This window comes from Cetorhinus maximus, chromosome 16 (assembly GCF_964194155.1).
Source record: "Cetorhinus maximus chromosome 16, sCetMax3.hap1.1, whole genome shotgun sequence".
Lineage (NCBI taxonomy): Eukaryota > Metazoa > Chordata > Chondrichthyes > Lamniformes > Cetorhinidae > Cetorhinus > Cetorhinus maximus.
In genome coordinates this window covers 35,992,929-36,015,778 of record NC_135894.1, presented here as the reverse complement: position 1 = coordinate 36,015,778, position 22,850 = coordinate 35,992,929, and the positions used below count along the sequence as shown (strand labels likewise).

At 40.0% G+C, this 22,850-nt stretch overlaps 1 protein-coding gene across 1 annotated transcript in view; it reads right to left on the bottom strand.

Annotated features, from left to right (window-relative positions):
* Window positions 1–7,148: 7,148 nt before the first annotated feature.
* LOC144691507 (uncharacterized) overlaps window positions 7,149–22,850 on the bottom strand; it is a 38,027-nt gene continuing 22,325 nt past the window's right edge. Inside the window, exons 4-5 of the mRNA XM_078559650.1 lie at window positions 20,356–20,454; window positions 7,149–11,481 (exon numbers count right to left, since the gene is read on the bottom strand). Coding sequence (XP_078415776.1) covers window positions 11,381–11,481; window positions 20,356–20,454 — 200 coding nt within the window. The 3' untranslated portion in view covers window positions 7,149–11,380. The remainder of the gene's footprint in view (window positions 11,482–20,355; window positions 20,455–22,850) is intronic.

Genomic DNA, 22,850 nt, shown 5'->3' with positions numbered 1-22,850 from the left:
TAGTTTGTGCCTTACAAATAAGGAGAGTGCCAGCAAGCTATAGTAGCAATTGTTACAATCCCCATAAACACTGATAACTTTTAAAGAGAAATTCAAACTTTCAGCTATTAGCTGAAAGTAGGTCTCACAACAAGATTTCACCTTTTAAAATTTTTACTGTAGCAAATGACTAAAAAGAACGCTATTAAATAAACATTATTTTCTTATAATTGAAATTGCTGAACCAAAAGTACCCCTTTCTATTTTTAATGACAACTAAAAATCCCAATTTTGTTACATTACGCCTTCTCTTAAGTAGATATCCAATTCTCCTGGAACCAATCCAAAGCGATTCACAGCTCTCGAGGGTTTATTACTACTCTTTTCCTTTCTCAATACTATCTTCCACAGTGAGAGTTGTCATGGAGATTTTTCCTCTAGCTCCAGCTAGGTGAACCCACCAGCCTTGTTTTAATTCCTTGTGAACTCAATTTTCTAACTGAGTGTAAGTTCCCACCCACATTGTGGCGAACAATAGAATCAGCATTTTCTCTACTTAAGGTGCCTGGCTAATTCCATCTCTTTTAGTCCTCTTCTCAATCAGCTGCAAACCACATAAAACCAAACTGCCACTGCCTTCTGCTTGTGATATTTCTGGGTTTATTTGGAAGCCTGTAGCTTGATATCAAAATGGCCTTCTCTATGGAAATGGGAATCACCTTAGCTTTGTATCCATGTAGAAATCCTAATCAGCTGTCTCTGATCATATCTGCCTTTCATCTTAGAAACAAAGGGACAGGTTCCAGCACAACTGTTTACAACTTGACATCAATAACATAGGTATTAGGATTCTTAGGATCTTTTCATTGTAGACTTAGAAACAGCTATCACTGTTGCCAAGTGTAGATATCTGGTACCTCCTCACAATAAGACAAGTTGAGTCATCCATTTGATCTTACAATTACGCCATCCAGATTTACCATCAGATAGACTCCAACATAGGTCACACGACCCCTTTCATTTAATCTGCATTTAAAAATACAGGTCCCAACTATGATAACCTTGTAAACCAAAGGATACAGTTCTAAAACATAATCATTTTATAAACCTCACACATGTAACACAGTCAGGTTATGTGGCAGATGGAGGTTATGGGTGAAATACTCCTGGGAAACAAGTTGTAAAATGAAATTGCCTGGAAAGAGCAGTTGCATCCAGCAATTCTGTCAAAGGCCAGGTTTGGTCTTGGGTATATGTGACAGTCCTCCTGATGCACTCTCTGAAGGAGCTTTATTTATTAGTAGCAATTAACACAGAATTGTAGACAATTGGTGCTGTAGATTCAGAACCATTGGGAGCTAGGTTGGGAAATTGCCCAGATTCATTCAGAAAGTGGAGATTTTCATCTTATCAGTTTGAACTGGATTCAACCAGTCCAGGAGGTGAAGGAAAAAATTTCAACTGATGGTTACACCCAATCCCTTGACTCTGGTACTCACATTGTCACCGGAAACAATCCATGATTTAACAATGCAATTATTTATACACTTCAAAGATTCAGGGCAAAAAATAAAGGGACATGAACCCTTTACACTTGGACAAGTCATTACACAAACCTAAATACCAAGACAGAACACCAGTTGGATGGTGATCCCAATGGAATTGGCTAGATTTCACTGCTGTTGAAAGATTTTGTCTCTATATGTTACTATACTTTCCATTCCCCCATGTTTCTCTGCTCCTTTCCTGAAGGTGCTGACTCCATACTGAAATTAAGTTGTAAAAGCATCAGTAGACGCTCCTTTAATTTGATTAATTGGTCATACCTCATGAATAACCCAGAACCAAAATTTTTCAACTCTGCTCTGCTGCCATAGGCATGTGGAATAGGAATACTAACTTACCAATAAACTGTACTCTTGACCCTGCTGGAGAAGTTAGGGTTAGTGTGGAGACATTTAATTTGAATAAACCCAGGATGCGCACCATCAGTACAGATGCTGCTACAGGGTGGGGTGAGTGGGTTTTTATTTAGTTGCTCTTGCTGACAAGGCCATGTTTATTATCCTTTTCCTGATTGCTCTGGAAAGATTGTGCTGAGCTTTCAGCTTGAACTGCTTCAGTTCTTGTGGTAATGGTGCACCAACAATGGTGCTAAATAGGTAATTATACAGTGAAGGAACTATATATGTCTAATTCAGGATAATGTGCAACTTGGGGAGCAACTTATTGGTATTACCATGAATTTTTGGTCTTGCTGTTTTCAGTGGTAATGGTTGTGGGACTGGGAGGTAGTGTTGAAGTAGCTGTAGATAGTATATATTGCAGTCATAGTCAGCAATTCTAGGATACTTTTAAATTCTGTGTTTATAATAGTAATGCCTTGAACAGCATTCTATGGATCTACACAGAGTGGTGCAACATGTATCCCGCTGTTTTCACACCTTTAACAAGATTTCATTACAAGGCTGTGCGTTTTTGCACATTATTGGCATAGGAACAGAGTGCCAGACAGTACAGGTGTCTCATGAATGTGATCTTAGCAATTAAAATGAACACAGAGGGACTCAGAGAAAATGGATTGAGTTATTAACCGGCAAATTATACATTTCCCAAAGGCCACAACAAAAGCAAAGTACTGCGGATACTGGAACAAAAGACCTGAAATGTTAACTCTGTTTCTTTCTCCACAGATGCTGCCAGACCTGCTGAGTATTACCAGTATTTTCTGTTTTTACCTCAAACGATCACAGGCACTGTTACCTTACTTTCACGATTTGGGATATTTGATCATTTTTTTCCTTCACAGAAGTGATCTGGGAATGAACTGCATTTAAGCAGAAAGCTCGATAACAGAAATCTGAAACAAAAACAGGAATCGTTGAAAACACTCAACAGTTCAGACAGCCTCCTTGGAGAGAACAAGCTAATGAGAGCTGTCATCAGAGGGTTGGCACCTGAAATGTTAACTTGACTGTTCTCTAGCAAGTGCCGTCTAATGTTAAAGTGTTGTATTTCAAAGCAACATGATTTTGTATTGGTTTTTATTTTAATTTAGTTTAAGTTCAATTTAAGTTGCATATTAATGCCAGATGAGTCATTTTTGGAATATGAGAGCTTTCCATCTGATTCAATGTAAAACCACGTGGGTCAATCATTTTAATCGCAGGCTCATGAAGTCAGCATGTTCCATATTCATTTTGAGAATGATGGGTCTCTGCTTTGGACACAATTGGGAAATTTTTTCATGAACTGATTTGTGCAGTGTAATAGAATGTAACCTATGCTCGGAAAGCATCCTCTCTTGAAATGTGGGTTGCGGAGATCTGGGTCCTTGACTTTTTAACAGCTGGGAGGGGGAGGGGTGTTCATCCTTTAAAGAAAGTGCTTCCTTGGTTCTGATTACCCAGGTTGTGACTCACCACTTGCACTGTCCTCCTATTTAAATCATGCAGGCTGGATGTGTTGGAAGTGATGGGTGAATAAGTGCAGTGAGGGGTTGCTACATCTCCTGGAGCTATCAATACTTAGCACGCCTGGCAGCCATTGTGGAGAGAGAGAGAGTCAAAACCCAAGCTGCAACTTCAATTTCCTGCATTTTATGTTTTTATTTCAGATTTCCAGCACCCATGTTGGAATGCTAATTCCTCCGACTGAGAATCAAGGGACTTGATTGCAGTATATAAGATCCTGAACAGTCTCGATAAGGTGGAGGTGGAAAGGATGTTGTGGGTGAATCCAGAACTGGGTGGGGGGGGGGGGGGCACTGTTTTAAACTTAGGGGCCGCCTTTATAGGACAGAGGTGAGGAGGACATTTTTCTTTCAAAGGGTTGTGCAACTTTGGAACTCTCTGCCTCAGGTGGTGGAGGCGGGGTCATTGAATATTTTTAAGGTGGAGGTAGATAGATTCTTGTTAGACAAGGGAATCAAAGGTTAGCGGGGATAGATGGGAATGTGGAATTCAAAACACCTCAGGCATGATCTTATTGAATGGCGGAGCAGGCTTGAGGGACCGAATGGCCTACTTATGATCCTATTTTTGTTTAACATATTTAGAAGTTCCTTTAGTAGGTTAAATAATTGTCTTGCAGATAGATAAATGTTCTCTTATGAATGCACCATTAGTTTAATGCCATGTCTTCCTATCTAGCCCAAAATATCTGTGTTTAGTCGCAGCAAGTCAGCCTACTGTGCATGTAACAGCTGGAGTGACATGTTTGCATATGCATGTTCTGGGAAGTGGGGTCCATCCTTCCTTTCTATTTCACAGCAGCTCCTCAGTGGAAAAAAGCAAATAAAGATTTGTATTTATATAGCACCTTTCATGGCCACATGATGTCCCAAAGTTCCTTGCATCCAATTAAGTACTTTTTAAACATAATCACTGTTGTAGAAAAAGCAGCAGCCAATTTGTGCACAGAAAGCTCCCACAAACAGCAATGTGATAATGATCAGATAATCTGTTTTTGTGATATTGATCGAGGAACAAATATTGACCAGCAAACTGGCGATGATACTTCTGCTCTCTTTAAAATAGTGCCATGGGACTTTTTAAACCTGAGAGCGCAAATGGGTCCTTGGTTTAGTGTCACCTCTCATCCACATGTAGAGTTCTTCCTATATCACTGCCATGGAACCTAATTCTCTCAGGGCTCTGCAACTGCAATCTTAACATTTATATCATTAATAACAGTGTCTGACCCAGCAAACTGAGGTAGGGCTAAGTTTCCTGCAGCAGCATTAGTACATGTAATTTTGATATTTCTGAAAGAATGGCTTTCCGTTATTTTCTCTGTGACTAAAGCTTATGAAACAAAATAGTAACTCCTGCCCACTTTGCTCTGGCTGGATGCTAGTGTGGTCACCTGTGGTTTCTCTTCCCTCAGCTGTGAAGCATGTAGCAGCGGTCAAGTCAACTAGCTATGTACAGCACATGACAAGACTGACAGTCAGTCCCTCTGTACTGCAGTGTTAGCCTAGATAGTTTTGCTGAAGTCCTGGAGTGGGTCTTGAATCCACCACCTTTTGACTAAAAGGTGGGAATGCCAGCAACTGAACCATGGCTAACACAATACAGAGAGTATGGATTGGATCTTAGTGGCCAGGTTTTGATGGAACTTGCTGAGTGAAAATTAGCTTTGCATTTCCTACACTATAACAGTTCAAAAATAAAAGTACTTCTTCATTCGCACTTTGAGATGTCTGATGGTCATGAAAAGCATTATATAAATGCAAGAATTTTCTTTCCTTTCATGGACTTGTCTTGTGCAGTTCCAATGCATTAAAGCATTGACTTGTTATCTATCAATTTTGGGTACACAGGCATTACATTTGATTCCATCACCATTACAAGATTAATATTACAGTTCCTGCGGCAGAGTCGCTTAGCTCTTAACCTCCAATGTGCTGCAGGGGTGGAGTTTGGATTGTTGTTTTTACACCAAATCCTGCATGACTTTCTACCAAGCATGCTGATTTGTAAAGCAAAAACGATAATACCTGGAAAAACTCAGCAGGTCTGGCAGCATCTGTGGAGAGGAACACAGTTAACGTTTCGAGTCCGCATGACTCTTCAACAGAACTAAGGAAAAATAGAAAAGGGGTGAAATATAAGCTGGTTTGAGGTGGGGGGGGGGGGGGGGGGGGAGACAAGAAGAGCTGGATAGAGGGCCAGTGATAGGTGGAGATAACCAAAAGATGTCACAGACAAAACTCAGTCAGGCTAATCAGGAATTTCACCTTCGGTCTGTCTGCAAGCATTACCCAGGCCTCCCTGTCACTTGCCATTTCAACACTGCACCCTGCTCTCATGCCCACATGTCCGTCCTTGGCTTGCTGCATTGTTCCAGTGAAGCTCAACGCAAACTGGAGGAACAGCACCTCATCTTCCGACTAGGCACTTTACAGCCTTCCAGACTGAATATTAAGTTCAACAATTTTAGATCATGAACTCTCTCCTCCATCCCCACCCCCTTTCCGATTTTCCCCCTCCTTTTTGTTTTTTTCCAATAATTTATATAGATTTTTCTTTTCTCACCTATTTCCATTATTTTTAAATGTATTTCCATCCATTGTTTTATCTCTACCTTTTAGCCTTTTTCGATTCCTTCACCCCACCCCACCCCCACTAGGGCTATCTGTACCTTGCTGGTCCTGCTTTCTACCCTTAATTAGCACATTCCTTTAGATAATATCACCACCTTCAACACCTCTTTGTCCTTTTGTCTGTGACATCTTTTGGTTATCTCCACCTATCACTGGCCCTCTATCCAGCTCTTCTTGTCCCACCGCCCCCACCCCCACCCCCCGTCCCACCGCCCCCACCCCCCCACACCCTTAAACCAGCTTATATTTCACCCCTTTTCTATTTTTCCTTAGTTCTGTTGAAGAGTCATGCGGACTCGAAACGTTAACTGTGCTCCTCTCCGCAGATGCTGTCAGACCTGCTGAGTTTTTCCAGGTATTTTTGTTTTTGTTTTGGATTTCCAGCATCCGCAGTTTTTTGCTTTTATGCTGATTTGTAAGTTTGAGAGTCATGTGCATTGTGTACTTTTCAGTGATCCTCTTTAGTGTTCGAATAAAATTTCATTAATAGAACATTCTAAGAGACTTACAATACGCTGCAGATAACTCAACTTTCAAAATTGAAGTGTGATTTGCATTTGGTGGACATACTTGTGAAATCTGAAAGTGTTCATATAATTGGTGTAAGTGCTCTTCAGGCTGGGGGAAAAGGTCCACTTTCTACCCTGATTAGTCACCACGTACAGAGAATTCTTCTTGTATACTCTGAGGACTTTGCAACTGTTATCTTAATACTATATCATAAATAACAGTGGCTGACGGAGCACATTGAGGAAGGGCTATGTTTCCTGCCATGTACTTAGTACGTCATATAATTTGCTATTTCTGAAAAAGTTTTCCTCCTTATAACTACAGTCAGTGAAGTATAACAGTAACTGCTGCCCATTTTACTCTGGCTAGATGCTAGTGTGATCACCCACAGTTTCTTTTCCCTCATCGATGTAGTCATAATTAACTAGGCTATGTAGAGAACATGGTTAAAAAAAGTGAAAAGTGCATCAGAAAACAAATGGGACACAAACATAAAATACACTCAAGACACCATATTCACTGAAACACAAATAAAAATACCAACTCTGCACACACATTGCACTCTTTATTGAATTACCAACTGTATAATAAACACAGCATATTTAGGTTTGCAGTATTTAGCATGCAGGCTCATATGTAATAACACAGAAAATGCTGGAAACGGTACATGCATTCCTGTCCCTGAACTCATTCACTGTATTATTGATTGGTGCTTGTAATGTATTCTCTGTTTTTGGGCACTTTGTAACGGGGATCTTGTAACTGAATCTTGAACTTCAATTGCATCCACAATGGCTCAGTATAAGTTCTTTTTGGCTAAAAAATAATTCATCAATGCTATGCTTTTACAGCTTTTCTCTTATGATTGTAGGTTTTCTGACAATTGCTTACATTTTGTTGTGTTTATTGTTTTTGAGATGCTACTGAACTGTTTTTCAGATATCACAAGACAGCTATCAGTTCGATGCAGTTTTAATGCAAAATACCCAGTCACTGAAGAGTGATGACACATTACATGCCTTCATTTGAGCCCAGCTTCTGCAATGCCAGATGGTTTTGGCTCGAGAACAGGAGGTAGTAATCAGCACCAGAAAGAGCAGTAAGCGTTCCAAGCCTATGCATGCATCATAAAAAAAACTTTTAATATTGTACAAGCAAAGCAGGAAACACTAGGCATTTTGCTGTGCAATTTTTTTTCCAGCAACAGCATTTAATAACAAACAGCAAATTAATACTGTACTTCAAAAAGAAATGCTGTGATGGCCCTCTGTGCCTCAGTCAAAGCTATTTTTTACTCATGTTATCTGCCAGTTGTAAACTGCCAAAGACTTCAATTGCATTCCATTGTATTGGAGGACACAAAAAAAAAATCTGTGCATTGCATAACTTCTATGACAAAATGAAAAATAAATCTGCCATTGCATCTTAGGTTTCTGCTTTAAGAAATTTATAATGTGTAGATATAAAATTATACATTATCACCAATTCCTTCTGTTATGAAAGTATAATCATTTTCATAATTTTTTGGGGTTTATTGTCAACTAAGTTTATGGGTGAGAGTGTAGATGGTTGTGTGAGAATTAATTACATTGAGTCAGGTAGACTGCAAGCTTGAAATTATCAAAAGAAGCTAGGTGTAGAAATGTACTTGAAATGCTAATGAGTAAACATGGATGCTGTCTGAGCATGAAAGGTGTGAAGAGAATTTGCATTTTTAGATAAGTGATTGCTTGGATTTCAAAAGGGATGTTCGTCTGTTTACAACTAGCCAGATAAGCAAGACTAAACAATGTGTTTTTTTCCCCCAAAGGTTACTGACAATATTGGCAAAATGAAAGTTTTTGTATATTAAAATCGGAAAGGCACAGTTCCAAAGACATATGGAACAATGAAATTTGATTATTAAAGAGAGAGAAACATATATAAAAAGAAAATGAAAGGCTATGTTGGGGCCATGTAAGATCTAAAAGGAGTGAGAGAAACAGCCTTGAAAAAGTCTCCAGCAATTTGTACACAAGTCTGTAGTGTCCAGTAACTAAAGTTGGAGAAAGCCATTTGGAATTCCACCGTCAAGTGGATACTGTGTTAACTTGTTGATTTTTTTTTACTATCTAATATCTATTTTGGACTATTGCCTTGACTCAGAGTCAGGCTAATTAGGAATTTTTGTTATAGTATTAAATAATTATGGTCTCATGTATGTGCTTCAAATATTTTGTTAATAAATATTTTAATTTAATTTTTAAAATCTCTAAAAGCCTTAATGGATTCCTACTTCTGAATTCAGTGCACACATCTCATAATAAATACAAATTGCAAAACCATTGTGATAGCGTGGCCAAGTTTCTCTTGTGGATTTGGTCTGCCTGGCACACACACCATCTACCACATCATAACACATCTATCACCCAATCGTTTAAATATTAAATATTTAATTTCAGCTATTTTATGCTAACTGCCCACAGACAGAAAAGAGAGGCCATTTCCATTCTTAGGTTTTGAGCTTTGAAGATCTTCAAATCAATGTTTAAAAATAAAAAGTAGAACAAGTTTAAAAAAAGTTTTACAAAAATATTTTATAAGTTAAACACAATTATTATATTGAATTCAAAACTTTAAAGGCATAAAAAGTTAAAATGCTGAAAATGTAGGTTAACATTTTAGGTGTAGACCCTTCTTTGAAATTAAGGACCTAGGCCCAAAATATCAAAAATGTCTTTTATATTGTTAGGTGCTGGTGGACCTTTAGTGTGTTTCTAGCATTTTCAGATGTTTAAATGATTTCTACAAGGTTAAGGCCTATAAGGGTCAATTCAGAGAAAAGAAAAGTCACTCTCCTTGAATGAAGCTTCATTTGGGTGGAGCAGGATATAAGAACTAGACATGGAACAAGATATGCTGCAGCTGTACTCACCACTGCAAGTGGGAGCGATTTAAAAATGTAATGCAGGTAGCTTTGTTTTGTTTTTAAAGTAAAATAAAATAATTTACATAATTAATTGATATAAGATGCAGATCATTTCTTTTAAAATGCAATAGAATTTTACTATTGCAACACTTCTTTAAAAATTGTTTTTGTTTTGGCTTGAAATCTATTTTCAATCCTCAAAGGAAAGGAATGAATTTCACTGACAGAAAGCAAGAGTAATCACTGAAACGCTTGTGTGAAATAGGAGGCGACTGGTTGGTGGACTGTTAATGTCAAAATGCAGCAATTGGTTTTGGCATTCAGCACTAATGCTGTTGTAATCACAAATCTCAGGAGTCTTACACATACAATGGAATGGCTACCTTAGCATATCAGGAGCTAAGTATTTAAGAATGTTCCGGTATAGTCTCCACGTGATGAATTTGAGTCCAATATTAAACATATAGTGAAGAGTTGAAGATTACTTGATTGGAGAACAGATGAAGAATCTTCTCCGCTCAAAAGCACAGCAATAATTACATATGTGGACTCATCATCATTGTGGCCTGTCCCTGAATTCAAGGGCGATATCGACTCAGGGTCATGGGTCCATGATTGGACTCTTAAGTTCCCTCCTTTTTGACTGGTAGTCATGGATTTACTGCTGTTTAAAAATCCAATTATGACATGTTTATCCCTTTTTGTTTAAAAAAGATAAATACTGGGATTAAACACTGAAGTTCATGTTCATGGATGCCACGCTGAGGATGTCTTGGATGTCCAAAAAAATGTGTTTCCCATCCCTTAAAGTCTCTTTTTTAATCACCTGAAAGTGCTGTCTATGTCAGTGTTGATCTGAGTGCCAATGCCTCTCTTCTGTCTCATCTAACGTTCACTGATTTGAGAACCTAATTTCCAATCCTTAACTTAAGAACTCTGAAGCCAATTACAGCAACCTGAACTCTATCACTGCTGTGATAAATCAACTCAACACAGGCTCAAAACTAAAGCTGAGACTTTTGGATCTGTATAACTTAAGTGCCGCATTGGGTGGTTCATTTATTTTTTTAAGTCTATTCATGGAATAGTAGCTCATATTTTTAAGTCTGTTTATTTATTAACAAAGGAGGGCATAAATGCATATTCCAATCCTTTGCCCTAGTAGGACTGCATTAATAGTAGATGTCACAAAATGACTAGACTACTGTTCAGGCACTAGCAGCACAGTGAGCCCTTTCCCTTAATCAGTGGATCAGATCTAAGCTCTGCAGTCCTGCCACATCCTGTCATGAATGGTGGTGGACAAGTAAACAACTAATTGGATGAGAAGGCTACACAAATATCCCCTTCTCCAACTGCAAAGGCTATGGGCCCTGACAACATTCCGGTAATAGTACTGAAGACTTGTGGACCAGAACTAGCAACGTCCTTCGCCAAGTTGTTCCAGTACAGCTACAACACTGGAATGTACCCGTCCTCAAAAGCAGGACAAATCCAACCCGGCCAATTACCCTCCCATCAGTCTACTTTTCATCATCTGTAAAGCGATGGAAGGGGTCGTCGATAGTGCTGCCAAGTGGCACTTACTCAGCAATAACCTGCTCACTGATGCTCAGTTTGGGCCACTTGGCCTACCTGCACCACATGGGCTGCAGCAGTTCAAGGCTCACCACCACCTCCTCAAGGGCAATGAAATACTGGCCTAGCCAGTGATGCACATGTGAAAGAATTTTTTTTAAATGGTAAGGATGGGGAACACATTACAGTCGTCAAATTAGCTGTTGTTCTCACCACCAAATGGCTTATCCAAAAACAGTCAGTTGCAATGCATTCAACAGTTATTCATCAGAGGACCTTCCTCCCTGGATTTTGGTCTTTCATTCTCCATTTTTAAAATCAGCTTCATTGGCTGATGTATTATCTGAATCTTTAGGGCCATCAATATCGGCATTGCCTTCACTAATCTTCGCAGGTTCATCTGTAGCCAAATAAAGAAGAGTGAGCAGCATTCCACACAAAATGCAGTAAATCCCAGTTCTAGAAAATGTCATACATTTATTTTTATTCTAAAAAAAGTTAACATATAGTTGATGGATTGAATGGGGAGCAGATATGCAAATATGCAGGACAACTTCTTTTTCTCAAAAAGATTTCTCTACTTTTGAAGGTGCAAATCCATTCTGGTAGAACATTAGTTGTTTTCTGGTATTTCATCAAATAATCTTTCTTCATATGTGAGCCTAGATGACAACAACAATTTGCATTTGTACAGCACCTTTGACATAGTAAAATGTCCCAAGGCGCTTCACAGGAGTATTATCAAATAAAAATTTGACACCGTACCCAATAAGAGGTTAGGGTTGATAATTAAAAGCTTGGTCACAGAGGTAGGATTTAAGGAGTGTCTTGCAGTAGAAAAGGGAGGTAGGAATTCCAGAGCTAAAGGCTTTGACTGTTGAAGGCACGATTGCCAATAGTAGTCTGATAAAAACAAAAATCGAGATGTTCAAGAGGACAGAATTCAAAGAGCGCAGATATCTGAGAGGGTTGTAGGATTGGAGGAAATTACAGGAGATAGGGAGGGGCGAGGCCAAGGAGGAATGTGAAAACAAGGATCAGCATTTAAAAACTGAGGCATTGGTTAACTGGGAGCACAGGGGTGATGGGTGAATGGGACGTGGCGCAAGTTAGGCAGCAAACTTTTGTATGGCCTAATATTTACGGAACCTAGGACATGAGAGGTTGGCCAGAAGGGCAGAGGGATATTCATATCCGGAAATAACAAAGGCATGGATAAGGGTTTTAGCAATGAAGTGTTGGGCAGTGTTAGAGAGATGGAAATAGGCAGTCTTAGTGATGACATGGATATGTGGTCAGATGATTATTTTGGGGTTAAACATGACACCAAAGTTGCAAACCATCAGATAACCACAGACAGTTACCAGAGAGAGGGCTGGAGTCAGGTGGCTAGAGAACAATATCAGTGGCGGGGACTGGATTTAAGACAATGTGTTCAGTCTTCTCAATATTTAGTTGGAGGAAATTTCTGGTCATGCACTACTGGATGTTGGACAAGTAGCAATGTAGCAATTGTGCAGGGATCAACAAAGGTGTTCGAGAGAGAGCTGGGGGACCTAACACCTTTTTCAGATGATGTCACCAAGGGGCAGCATGTAGATGAAAGTAGGAGGAGGCCAAGGGTCGATTTTTAGGGGAACACAAGAGAAAACAGTGCAAGAGCAGGATGAGAAGTCATTGCGGATAATTATCTGGCTATGACTGGATAGATAAGAAAGGATAAAAATCAGTTTTGAAGTCATATTGGACTTGAAACGATAACTCTGTTTCTCGTTGCACAGATACTGCCAGACCTGCTGGGTTTTTCCAGCACTTTGTTTTTATATTCACTAAGAATGGAACCAGGTGAGTGCAATTCCATCCAACTGAATGATAGTAGAAAGGCATCGGCGTTGGATGGTATGGTCAAACATGTCAAAGACTGAAGACAGGTTGGGGAGAACGAAGAGGGACAGTTCACCTTTTGTCACAATGGATACCATTTGTGACTTTGAACCATTTCAGTATTGTGGCAGGAATGAAAGGCCGACTGTAGAGATTCAAACATAGATCTTTGGGGGAGATCGGTAAGGATTTGGAAGGCAACATGTTCAAGGATTTGGAGAAGAAAGGGAGGTTAGAGAAGGTGTGGTAGTTTGCAAACAGGGAGTGATCAAGGGTCGGTACTTCAAATTTGAGAGAGGGAGACAGTACCTGATGATACAGAACTGTCAACAATATCAGATAACATGGGACCAGTAAGAGGAGCTGGGTGGTCAGCAATTTAGTGGGAATTGAGTCAAGTGAACAGAAGGTGGGTCTCATGCACAGGTGAACTTGGGAGAAGGAAGCAGGGGAAATCAAAGAGAGATTAGAGAAAGATGCAAGCTAAAAGGCCAGGGCAGGGAGGGATATTATGTGGGCAGATTATTTAACAGTGGAGGCCATCACATTTAAGTCATGTTCTGTTTTTAGCAGGTGTTTTCAAGTGCAACTGCAGCACGAGTTAATGAATAGCAATCAGCAAGAATAGCCTTCAGCAATGGGGTTTTGGATTGTGTTTTCCTTTCTGAGCCCAAATATTTTGAGGCCAATTGCCAGCGTAGCTTCAGAGACAATTAATTACTTTTGTAGTCACTGTTGTTATGTGGGCAAATGAGACAATAAGGCCCCATAAAGTGAGGCAAGATAAATGACCAGTTAATTTAATTTTGGTAATATCCTTTGAGAGATAAATAATTCTATCATAATTAAAGTTGACATTTAAACCGACTAAAGCATAGATCTAATATTTAGTAGCACACAATAGAATATGAACCATTCCTTAGAAAATGATGAACACTAACTAACTAACTAACTAATTGTCACTTCCCCTCTAATCATAGCAGTAATTTGACTAGTTTGCATTGTGGAGCTTTAGCAGTACCTACTTATCAATGGAACTCAATCAAGGTGGACAGCAAATTGTGGATATGTAACAGCATTCACAGATCCAGTCTCCAGGTAACATCTTCCAGCAGCTGCTGTCGAAATCTCAAGACTTTTCTCAACAAATTTATGGCAAATATGACATCCATGGTAGAAGGACATTTTGATCATAATGCTCTATGTCTTAACGTCCAAAGTCACGTACCAAGTGCGCTAATAACATCATGTAAGAAGCCTTGGCAAAGAGACATGCAGTAAGACTAACTACCCTCTACTGTGCTGAGTAACAATGTAGACTTGTAGCCCTTCCACCAGCAGAAAGTTGAACTGTTTGGGCATTCAAACTTAACATTCATTGAGAAGATGCTTCACTGAAGACAGTCAAAAAAAAAAGCAAGAAGCCATTCACCCCTTTTCAGCCTGGTCCTAGAGAGCTGTGATCAGGCTAAAGGTCACACCTCCAAAATTTCTAGGTCCCAATGTAAGATACTGGACATTTATTTTAACTTTGAGGTAGCGATCGTTCTCCACCTCAGAAAATTGTGCATTTAAGCTCCATTCCCGAAACATGAGCACGTTATCTAGGCTGACACCTCTGTGCAGCATTGTGAGAGTGCGAATCAGTCAAAGAGCTGATGTCTTTTGAATGAGACATCAAAGCATTTAAAGGATTCCATGGCACAATTCAAAGAGTCGGGGAGCCCTTCTGGAACCCTGGTCAACATTCTTCCTCAATCGCCATTACTAAAATCAACAATCAAACAGACAATTTATTACATTGCTCTTTGCTACATACATACGAATTAGGAGCAGGATTAGGCTGTTCAGCCCTTTGAGCCTGCTTCACCATTTGATAAGATCATGGCTGATCTGACTGTGGCCTCAACTCTACTTTCCTGTCTACCCTCCATAACCTGTGATCCCCTTGCTAATCAAGGATCTATCTACCTCAGCCTTAAAAATATTTAATGACCCTGCCTCCACTGCTCACTGGGGAAGAGAATTCCTTAGACTAACGACCCTCAGAAAATAAAAAAAATCATCTCCATCTTAAATGGAGGGCTATGGGCCAAGTGCTGGAAAATGGGGTAAAATTCATCTGTTAAAAACAGAACGTGACATTGGACATTAAGACATAGAGCATTATGATCAAAATGTCCTTCTGCCATAGACGTCATATTTGCCATAATGTTGTTAAGAAAAGTCTTGAGATTTAGACAGCAGCTGCTGGAAGATGTTACCTGGAGATTAGATCTGTGAACGCTGTTACATATCCACAATTTGCTGTCCACCTTGTGTGATGGCCGACATGGACATAATGGATCAAAGGGCCTGTTTCAGTGCTGTATAACTCTATGACTCTAAATGGGAGATGGGGAGAAATGTACAAATTAAAAGCCACATTCCCCTTATTACAAAAGTAGTTTCACAGATTCACCCATTGTATTCCCTATATCGATTTTGTACAGTTTCAAAGTCGAGGATGATATCAAACTTGTCGATGCAGTAATTAGTGAGCAGGTGCACCATGGCAGCAGTGTGTACCACCTATAAGATACAACTCGTCAAAGCATCTTCAATAGCACCTCCCAAATCTGTGACCTCTACCACCTAGAGAACAAGGGCAACAGGCAGGTGGTGGTGTTCCCATACACAAAGTTCCCTCCAAGTCACATGACTTGGAAACATATCACTGTTCCTTCATGGTTACTAGGTTAATTTCCTATCAACGCTGTGAATGTAACTACACCACACAGATTGCAGCAGTTTAAGAAGGCAGCTCACTGCCATCTTCTCAAGGCTAATTAGGGATGAGAAATAAATGCTGGCCTTGTCAGTGACACATACATTCCATGAATGAATTAAAAAAAGGATAGTGGCAGACTTCATGAGGATATAGGCTCAGTCAAAGTGGGCAAAAATCTGGCAGATACAATTGAATGCAGTTAAATATGAAGTGATGCACTTTTGGATAACAACAATGGAGAGGCAGTATAATCTAAATGGTACTATTCTGCAGAGGGTTCTAAGGCAGAGAGACCTGCTTTTTGGGGGAGAGATTGGTGAAGAGTGTCACAAATTGTTGAAGGTGGCAGGACAAGTTGATAAAAGGTGATTAAGAAAGTGTATGGGAGAAGTGTAAGGGCATCGAGAACCAAAACAAGGAAGTTATGCTTTTGCTTTTTCTAACTTTTTGACCGTAAAGGAATTGGGGAAGATGCTAGCTGTTTGGTGAGTATCTGGTAAGTATCCGGTAGGTTGTTAAGGCCTAATCTATTCCTAAGGTTTAAAATAGTACAGGAATTTGTGGTAAGATTAATAAAACACAAAAGAAAACAATTGAATAAAATAATTAAGTAATTAATTAAAACACATAAAAATGGCAGGATAGGTGCTGTGTCTTGGCTACAGCATGTTGGTGCACCTCGACACCAGTGTGATTCAGGGCAACCACATCTGCAGTAAGTGTCTGTGGCTTGAGGAGCTTCGGCTCAGAGTAATTGAACTGGAGGCTGAGCACAGTCACTCCGACATATGAGGGAGGGGGAAAGTTACATGGACACATTGTACCAGGAGGCGGTCACACCCCTTAGGTTAGGGTCTTCTGATTTGGAAGGTAGTCAGGGACAGGAGGGTGTGACAGCAGCTGAAGGAGCTAAGTGGACCCAGAGGACAGGAGTGCAGGAGTGTCAGCCTCTGAGTTGCCCAACAGGTTTGAGGCTCTTTTAGCTTGTTTGGATGAGAGGTTGGGGGGGTGGCTGCAGGGTGGGTGAGCTGAATGACCATGGCGCTGTGGTACAGGAAGCCAATCGAGTGAGGGGAGCAAAAAGGTGGTCCATGTAGGTACCAAAGACATAGGCAGGATGAGGAAGGAGGCTCTGCATAGTCAGTATGAGGAGCTAGGTACTAAATTGAGAACAAAGATAATAATGTCTGGATCTATGCCACATGCAAACTGACATAGGCCAAATAAGATTAGAGAAATAAATGCATGGTTCAAAGACTGGTGTGGGAGAAGAGGGTTCTGATGCGCGGGGCACTGGCACCAGTACTGGGGACAAAAGGGGCTGGGAGGGTCTACACCTGAACCACGCTAGGGCTGGTGTTCTAGTGAGCTGCATAGCTAGGGAAGTAGAGGGTTCTAAACTAAATGGTGGGCGCAAGGGATCAAATTTGGGAAGATGTGGTAAACCAAAGAGTAGAGACAAGGTAAGAGAGAAAGGTACTAATATGAGAAATGATAAATAGGCTGTGAAAGGGAGGGACAGAGATTTCAAATCTAAGAGTAAATCAACAGGATAAGGCTAGATGTTACAAAAATAATTTAAAAAAGTACAAAACTAAAGGCTCTGCATCTGAATACATGTAGCATTCAAAACAAAACAGATGAACTGGTAGTGCAAACAGAAATAAATATGATCTGATAGCCATTACTGTGACATGGCTACAGGATGACATAGATCGAGACCTGAATATTGGAGGGGTGGCTCTTAATTAGCACATTAGAGAAGGATGCCCTAAATTCAGGAAAGCAGGATGTAGAAGCAGTTTGGGCTCAGTTGAGAAATGCTAAAGACAAGAAGTCACTTGTGGGAGTGGTGTACAGTCTCCCTAATTGTAACTAAACAGTAGGACAGAATATAAAGGAAAAGGTAATGGCAGCTTGTCAGAAAAGGTACAGTCATAATCATGAGGGATTTTAATCTATATACAGACTGGAAAAATCAGATGGGTAAAGGTAGCATAGATGAGGAATTTATAAAATGTTTTCAGGATAGTTTCTTAGAACAGCATGCTCTGGAGCCAAGCAAGAGAGCAGGCTATACCAGACTTAGTATTGTGCAATAAGGCAGGATTAATTGATAAACCTCAGTGAAGGCACCCCTAGGTAGCAGTAATCATAATATGATTGAATTTTACATTCATTTAAAAAGGGACAGAAGCGTGGGTTCAAGACTAGTATTTTAGACTTAAATAAGGGCAATTATGGAGGGCATGAAAACAGAGCTAGCTAAAGTGAACTAGCAAATGAGATTAAGAGATAGGTGAATAGAGATGCAGTGGCAGACATTTAAAAGGATATTTCAGAACACCTCAGAATAGATACATTCCAATGAGAAAGAAAAATTCCAAGGCGGCAACCCACCATCCATGGTTAACTAAAAAAGTTAAAGACAGTATCAAACTTAAAGAAAAGACATATAGTTGCACAAATTCGGGTGACAGGTCAGAAGTTTGGACATAAAGAACATAGAATGACAAAAAGATTAATAAGGAGGGAAAAATTAGAGTGCGAAAGAAAGCTAGCTAGTAATACAAAGACGGATGGTAAGAGTTTCTATAGATAGTTAAATAAGAAAAGAGTTAAAGTGAGCATTGATCCTATAGAAAGTGAGTCTTGGGAATTAATAATGGGAAGTAAGGAAATGGCAGATGAATTGAATAGGTATTTTCCATCAGTCTTCACTATAAAGGATACAAGTAACATCCCAGAAAAAGCTATAAATCAGGAAATGGAAGGGAGGGAGGAACTCTGGAAAATTACAATCATCGGGGAATTGGTATTGATTAAATTGTTGCAGCTGTGGGCTGACAAATCCCTGGGTCCTGATGGGCTTCATCCTAGCATCTTAAAAGATGTGACTAGTGAGGTAGTTGATGTGTTGGGTTTTAATATTCCAAAGCTCCCCAGATTTGGGGGAAGGTTCCGCTCGATTGGAAAGTAGCAAATATAATTCCTTTATTCAAAAAGGCGGTGGGGGGGTGGAGGCAGAAAGCAGGAAACAACAAGCCAATTAGCCTCACATCTGTCATGGGGAAAATGTTAGAAGCTATTATTAAAAGTTGTTATAGCAGGGCACTTAGAAGAATTCAAGGCAATCAGGCAGAGTCAGCATGGTTTTGTACAAGGGAAATCATGTTTAACCAATTTATTGGAGTTCTTTGAAGGAGTCACATGTGCTGTGGATAAACAGGAACCTTTACTTAGATTTCCAGAAGGCATTTGATAAGCTGCCACATCAAGGTTATTGTGGAAAATAAAAGATCATGGTGTAGGGGTTCACATATTGGCCTGGTTAGAAGACTCGCTAGCTAACAGATGACAGACAATTGTCATAAATGGGTCTTTTTCTGGTTGGAATGATGTAACGAATGGTGTGCCACAGGGATCAGTGCTGGGACCTCAACTTTTTATAATTTATATAAGTGACTTCGATGAAGGCACGGAAGATATGGTTGCTAAATTTACTGATGACACAAAGATAGGTAGGAAAGTAAATTTTGAAGAGGGCCTAAGGCAGCTATAAAGGGACATAGATGGGTTAAATGAGTGGATAAAGGTTTGGACTATAATGTGGGAAAATGTGAAATTGTCAATTTTGGCAGGAAGAATAAAAAAACATTATCTAAATAGCGAAAGGTTGTAGAGCTCAGATTCAGAGGGATCTGGGTGTGTGAATCACAACAGGCTAGTATGCGGGTACAGCAGGTAATTAGGAAAACTAATAGAATGTCATTGTGCAAGGTGCACTAGGAGATGTATATTATATCCACTAGGAAATGTATATATTGCAGAAATATCTGTATCAAAAGGACATGTTCATGCATTTCCCATCAACTTATCCACTCTAAATTCCTATGTCCACATTTATAATGGAAACCGTCTGTACAAACTTGGACTGTAATAATACTCTACTGGTAGTGCAGACACTGCAGCATCACCACGTGACAAACTTACACGGGCAGTTTTCATTATAAATGTGGTCAACACAATTTATAATGAAAATGCAAAGAAACAGGACAGATAACTTTGAGATGGACATTGAATGATATCTGCATGCTCAAGTTCAATCATCCTCTAAGCCGCACACCTTCACCTAGAGTGTCCACTGGTCTCCATTCTCTGTTGTGAGCTCATGACATTTCCACAGGTGACCAAGTGTGGTCTCCAGGTAAAGCATGATTAGAGGGCAGAGCTAGACAAAGGCATACAGATCTAACTCAGTTCCAATTTTAAAGGAAACATATCATGTGCATCTGTTCATATAATACTTTTATTTTATATCATTTATGGTTAAATAACAAACTGAATCAACAGAAACAAGGTTTCTCTGCAGTGTCCAGTCTGGAGCTGGAAGATGAAACAAAGCACTGCCACTGTTATGACGGTGTAATTATAGGGTGATGGAATTTAAATGGGCAGTTTCCTTTATCAATGTGAAACCCAGGAATTTAGAATGGAATCACTGACGAGACATTTTTTAATATACAAGATAGATAGAAAACTGCATCACTGGCATTAAAGATGATTAGCTTCGTCACCAATTGCCATTCATTTGAGGTGGCAATGAAGATGGATACCTACCTTTCTTTGGCTTTAGAAAAGACAGGCAGGTGCAAACACTGGCAAGAACGACAAAAACGCAAATAGAAACCACTAAGTAATGATGGCGATGAAACTTTTCTAAGAAAAGAAAGAAAAAAAATCAGGTCATTTTTTCAGAGTCAGATTAACACAGAAGTTGTTGGCCCAGATCTTCCAGTGGCAAGAGTGGTGAATGTTCAGAGGTTTGTCGCCATTGGCACCCAGAAGAAGTCTCCCACCTGTGCACATGCATGGTATTTACCTGGGAAGTTTAAACTTCCCAGGCCATTGAGAATGTCGCCGACACTGACTTTAGTGTCAGACTTGGGCTTGATGCCCACTGCTTACACCGATTTTTACCCCATCCTACTCCAACTGCTAATCTCAGGCGAAGGACATCCACATAGCTATGACCAATTGTCCTCTAACCCCCACCCCTCCTTCACCTGGAGTGTCCACTTGGTCACAATTCCCTGTGAGCTCATGACATTTCCATGGGTGATTGATGCCCTATGGCACTGTACCTGAAGACTCAAGACCAGTGTGGTCCCCAGGAAAGCATAATTAAAGGGTAGAGCTGGACAAGAGCATACAAATCGAATTAGTGGCAGCAGTATTGGGAAGGTCTAAACCACCAACTTCACTCCTAAAATGCTCACTGCACCCCCACTGTACTCCAGACAATAAACACCTCTCTGCACACTCCAACCATGCACACCCCCTCCCACCACCCAGCATCCCCAACAATGCTCACATCACTCAATTTTGAAATTCTCACCCTTGTTTTCAAGTTCCTCTATGGCTTCACACCTCCCTATCTCTGTAATCTTTTCCTGTCTCACAACCCTCTTGAGATATCTGTGTTCCTCTAATTCTGGTCTCTTAAGCATCCCTGAATTTAATCACTCCACCATTGGCAATGGTGCCTTCAGTTGCCTGGACCCCTAGCTGCAGAATTCCCTTCCTAAACCTCTCTGCCTGTCTACCTCTCTTTCCTCCTTTAAGACACTCCTTAAAATGCTGTATATGGTTAATTTTGCTTTATAACACTCCTTGGGATATTTTATTACTTTGAGGGCACTATAAGTTGTTATTGCTGTAGAAAACAAGTTTAATGATCTATCACAATAGATAAGTAAAAGAAGTTAGCCACTTCTTCCAAAAATGCACAGTACCAAACATGGTTGCTACTCACAATGGCCTCCACATATATTACGCTTAAGTACTTTAATTGTTTATGATTACCATGAGGCAGTAGGCAGTGAAAGTCATTAACACTTATCTTCATTTGCATTGATTCATAATATGTATAATATAATCCAGCCAGGATTGAAGATCATGGTTGTGCACCTTTTACATTACAGTGGCCACATCATGGAGCTGCTCAAAGGGAATTAGAGATATGGGGATAGGGTGGTGAAGTGGAGCTGAGGTAGAATATCAGCTATGATCTCACTGAATGGCAGTGCAAGCTCAAGGGGCCATATTGCCTACTCCTGCTCAGATTTCTAAATTCAGCAAAAGGAACAGCAGCAGCCTGATATGCTTGTGGTGAACAACCTGTTGTTAGTTGTAAAAGATGTTTCATGCAAGAGCCTGTCTCTTGCTGTGTGTGCCTGACCACTGCATTAAGAGTCCTGTCTACATCTTCCCACTCCTCCCTCCATCAAAATGCTATCAGCTACAGACCTTTCTTTGTGCACTACAACCCACCACCTAAGGCAACTTCCTAAAGCAATGGCTACAGATTTACTGCATAGATTGTGTCTGACGAATGCCACATAGAATTTTTGTTCTAATTTCCTCTAACCTCACCATTTTAGTTCAGTTTTTATTTTGGTTAGAACACAATTTAAACAGAGCAGCAGACACTGGAACACAACTAGATTGCAACATGACAGTTTAGCACACAAAGAGAACCTGTGGAATGTCAATTTGGTGCAGAAATGAAGTTGATCATTGGCAAGACATGTCCATCACTAGAAGGAGCTCTTGATCACAAAAATCTGCTCCAATCTCCTTGCTTGTAAATTAGCTCCCTCCAGATCGAATTCCTTCTTTTTACCCAATAGGTTTCACTCTCATTCTACTGAAGACTCATTTCCTTGAATTTCATTACATGCATTTGGGGATGTAAGGAATCAGTCATCGGTGCAAAGGGTAGCCTCTGTCTCCCAAGTGTCATCTATTCATTCCCTCAGCAAGTTGAAATAATGCAGGGACTGCTGCATCATGGCTGCACTGTGGATGACAGGCACTAATGTACAAGATTCGATTTCTGTGATCAGAAACCATGTGAACATTTATGGAGCAGTCTCATGTATTCATTAATGTTGAAGCATGGAGCCTTGATGACCACACACATTCCATTTCTAAAGCTCTGGACTTTTCATAAGCTATTTAGTTGGTAGGAGTTTTCTGTTGTCTTCAACGTTGTGTCTCTGTTCTACTAGGAAAGTATTTCATCTTGAAAACAGAGAGCCAGTCACTTGCTT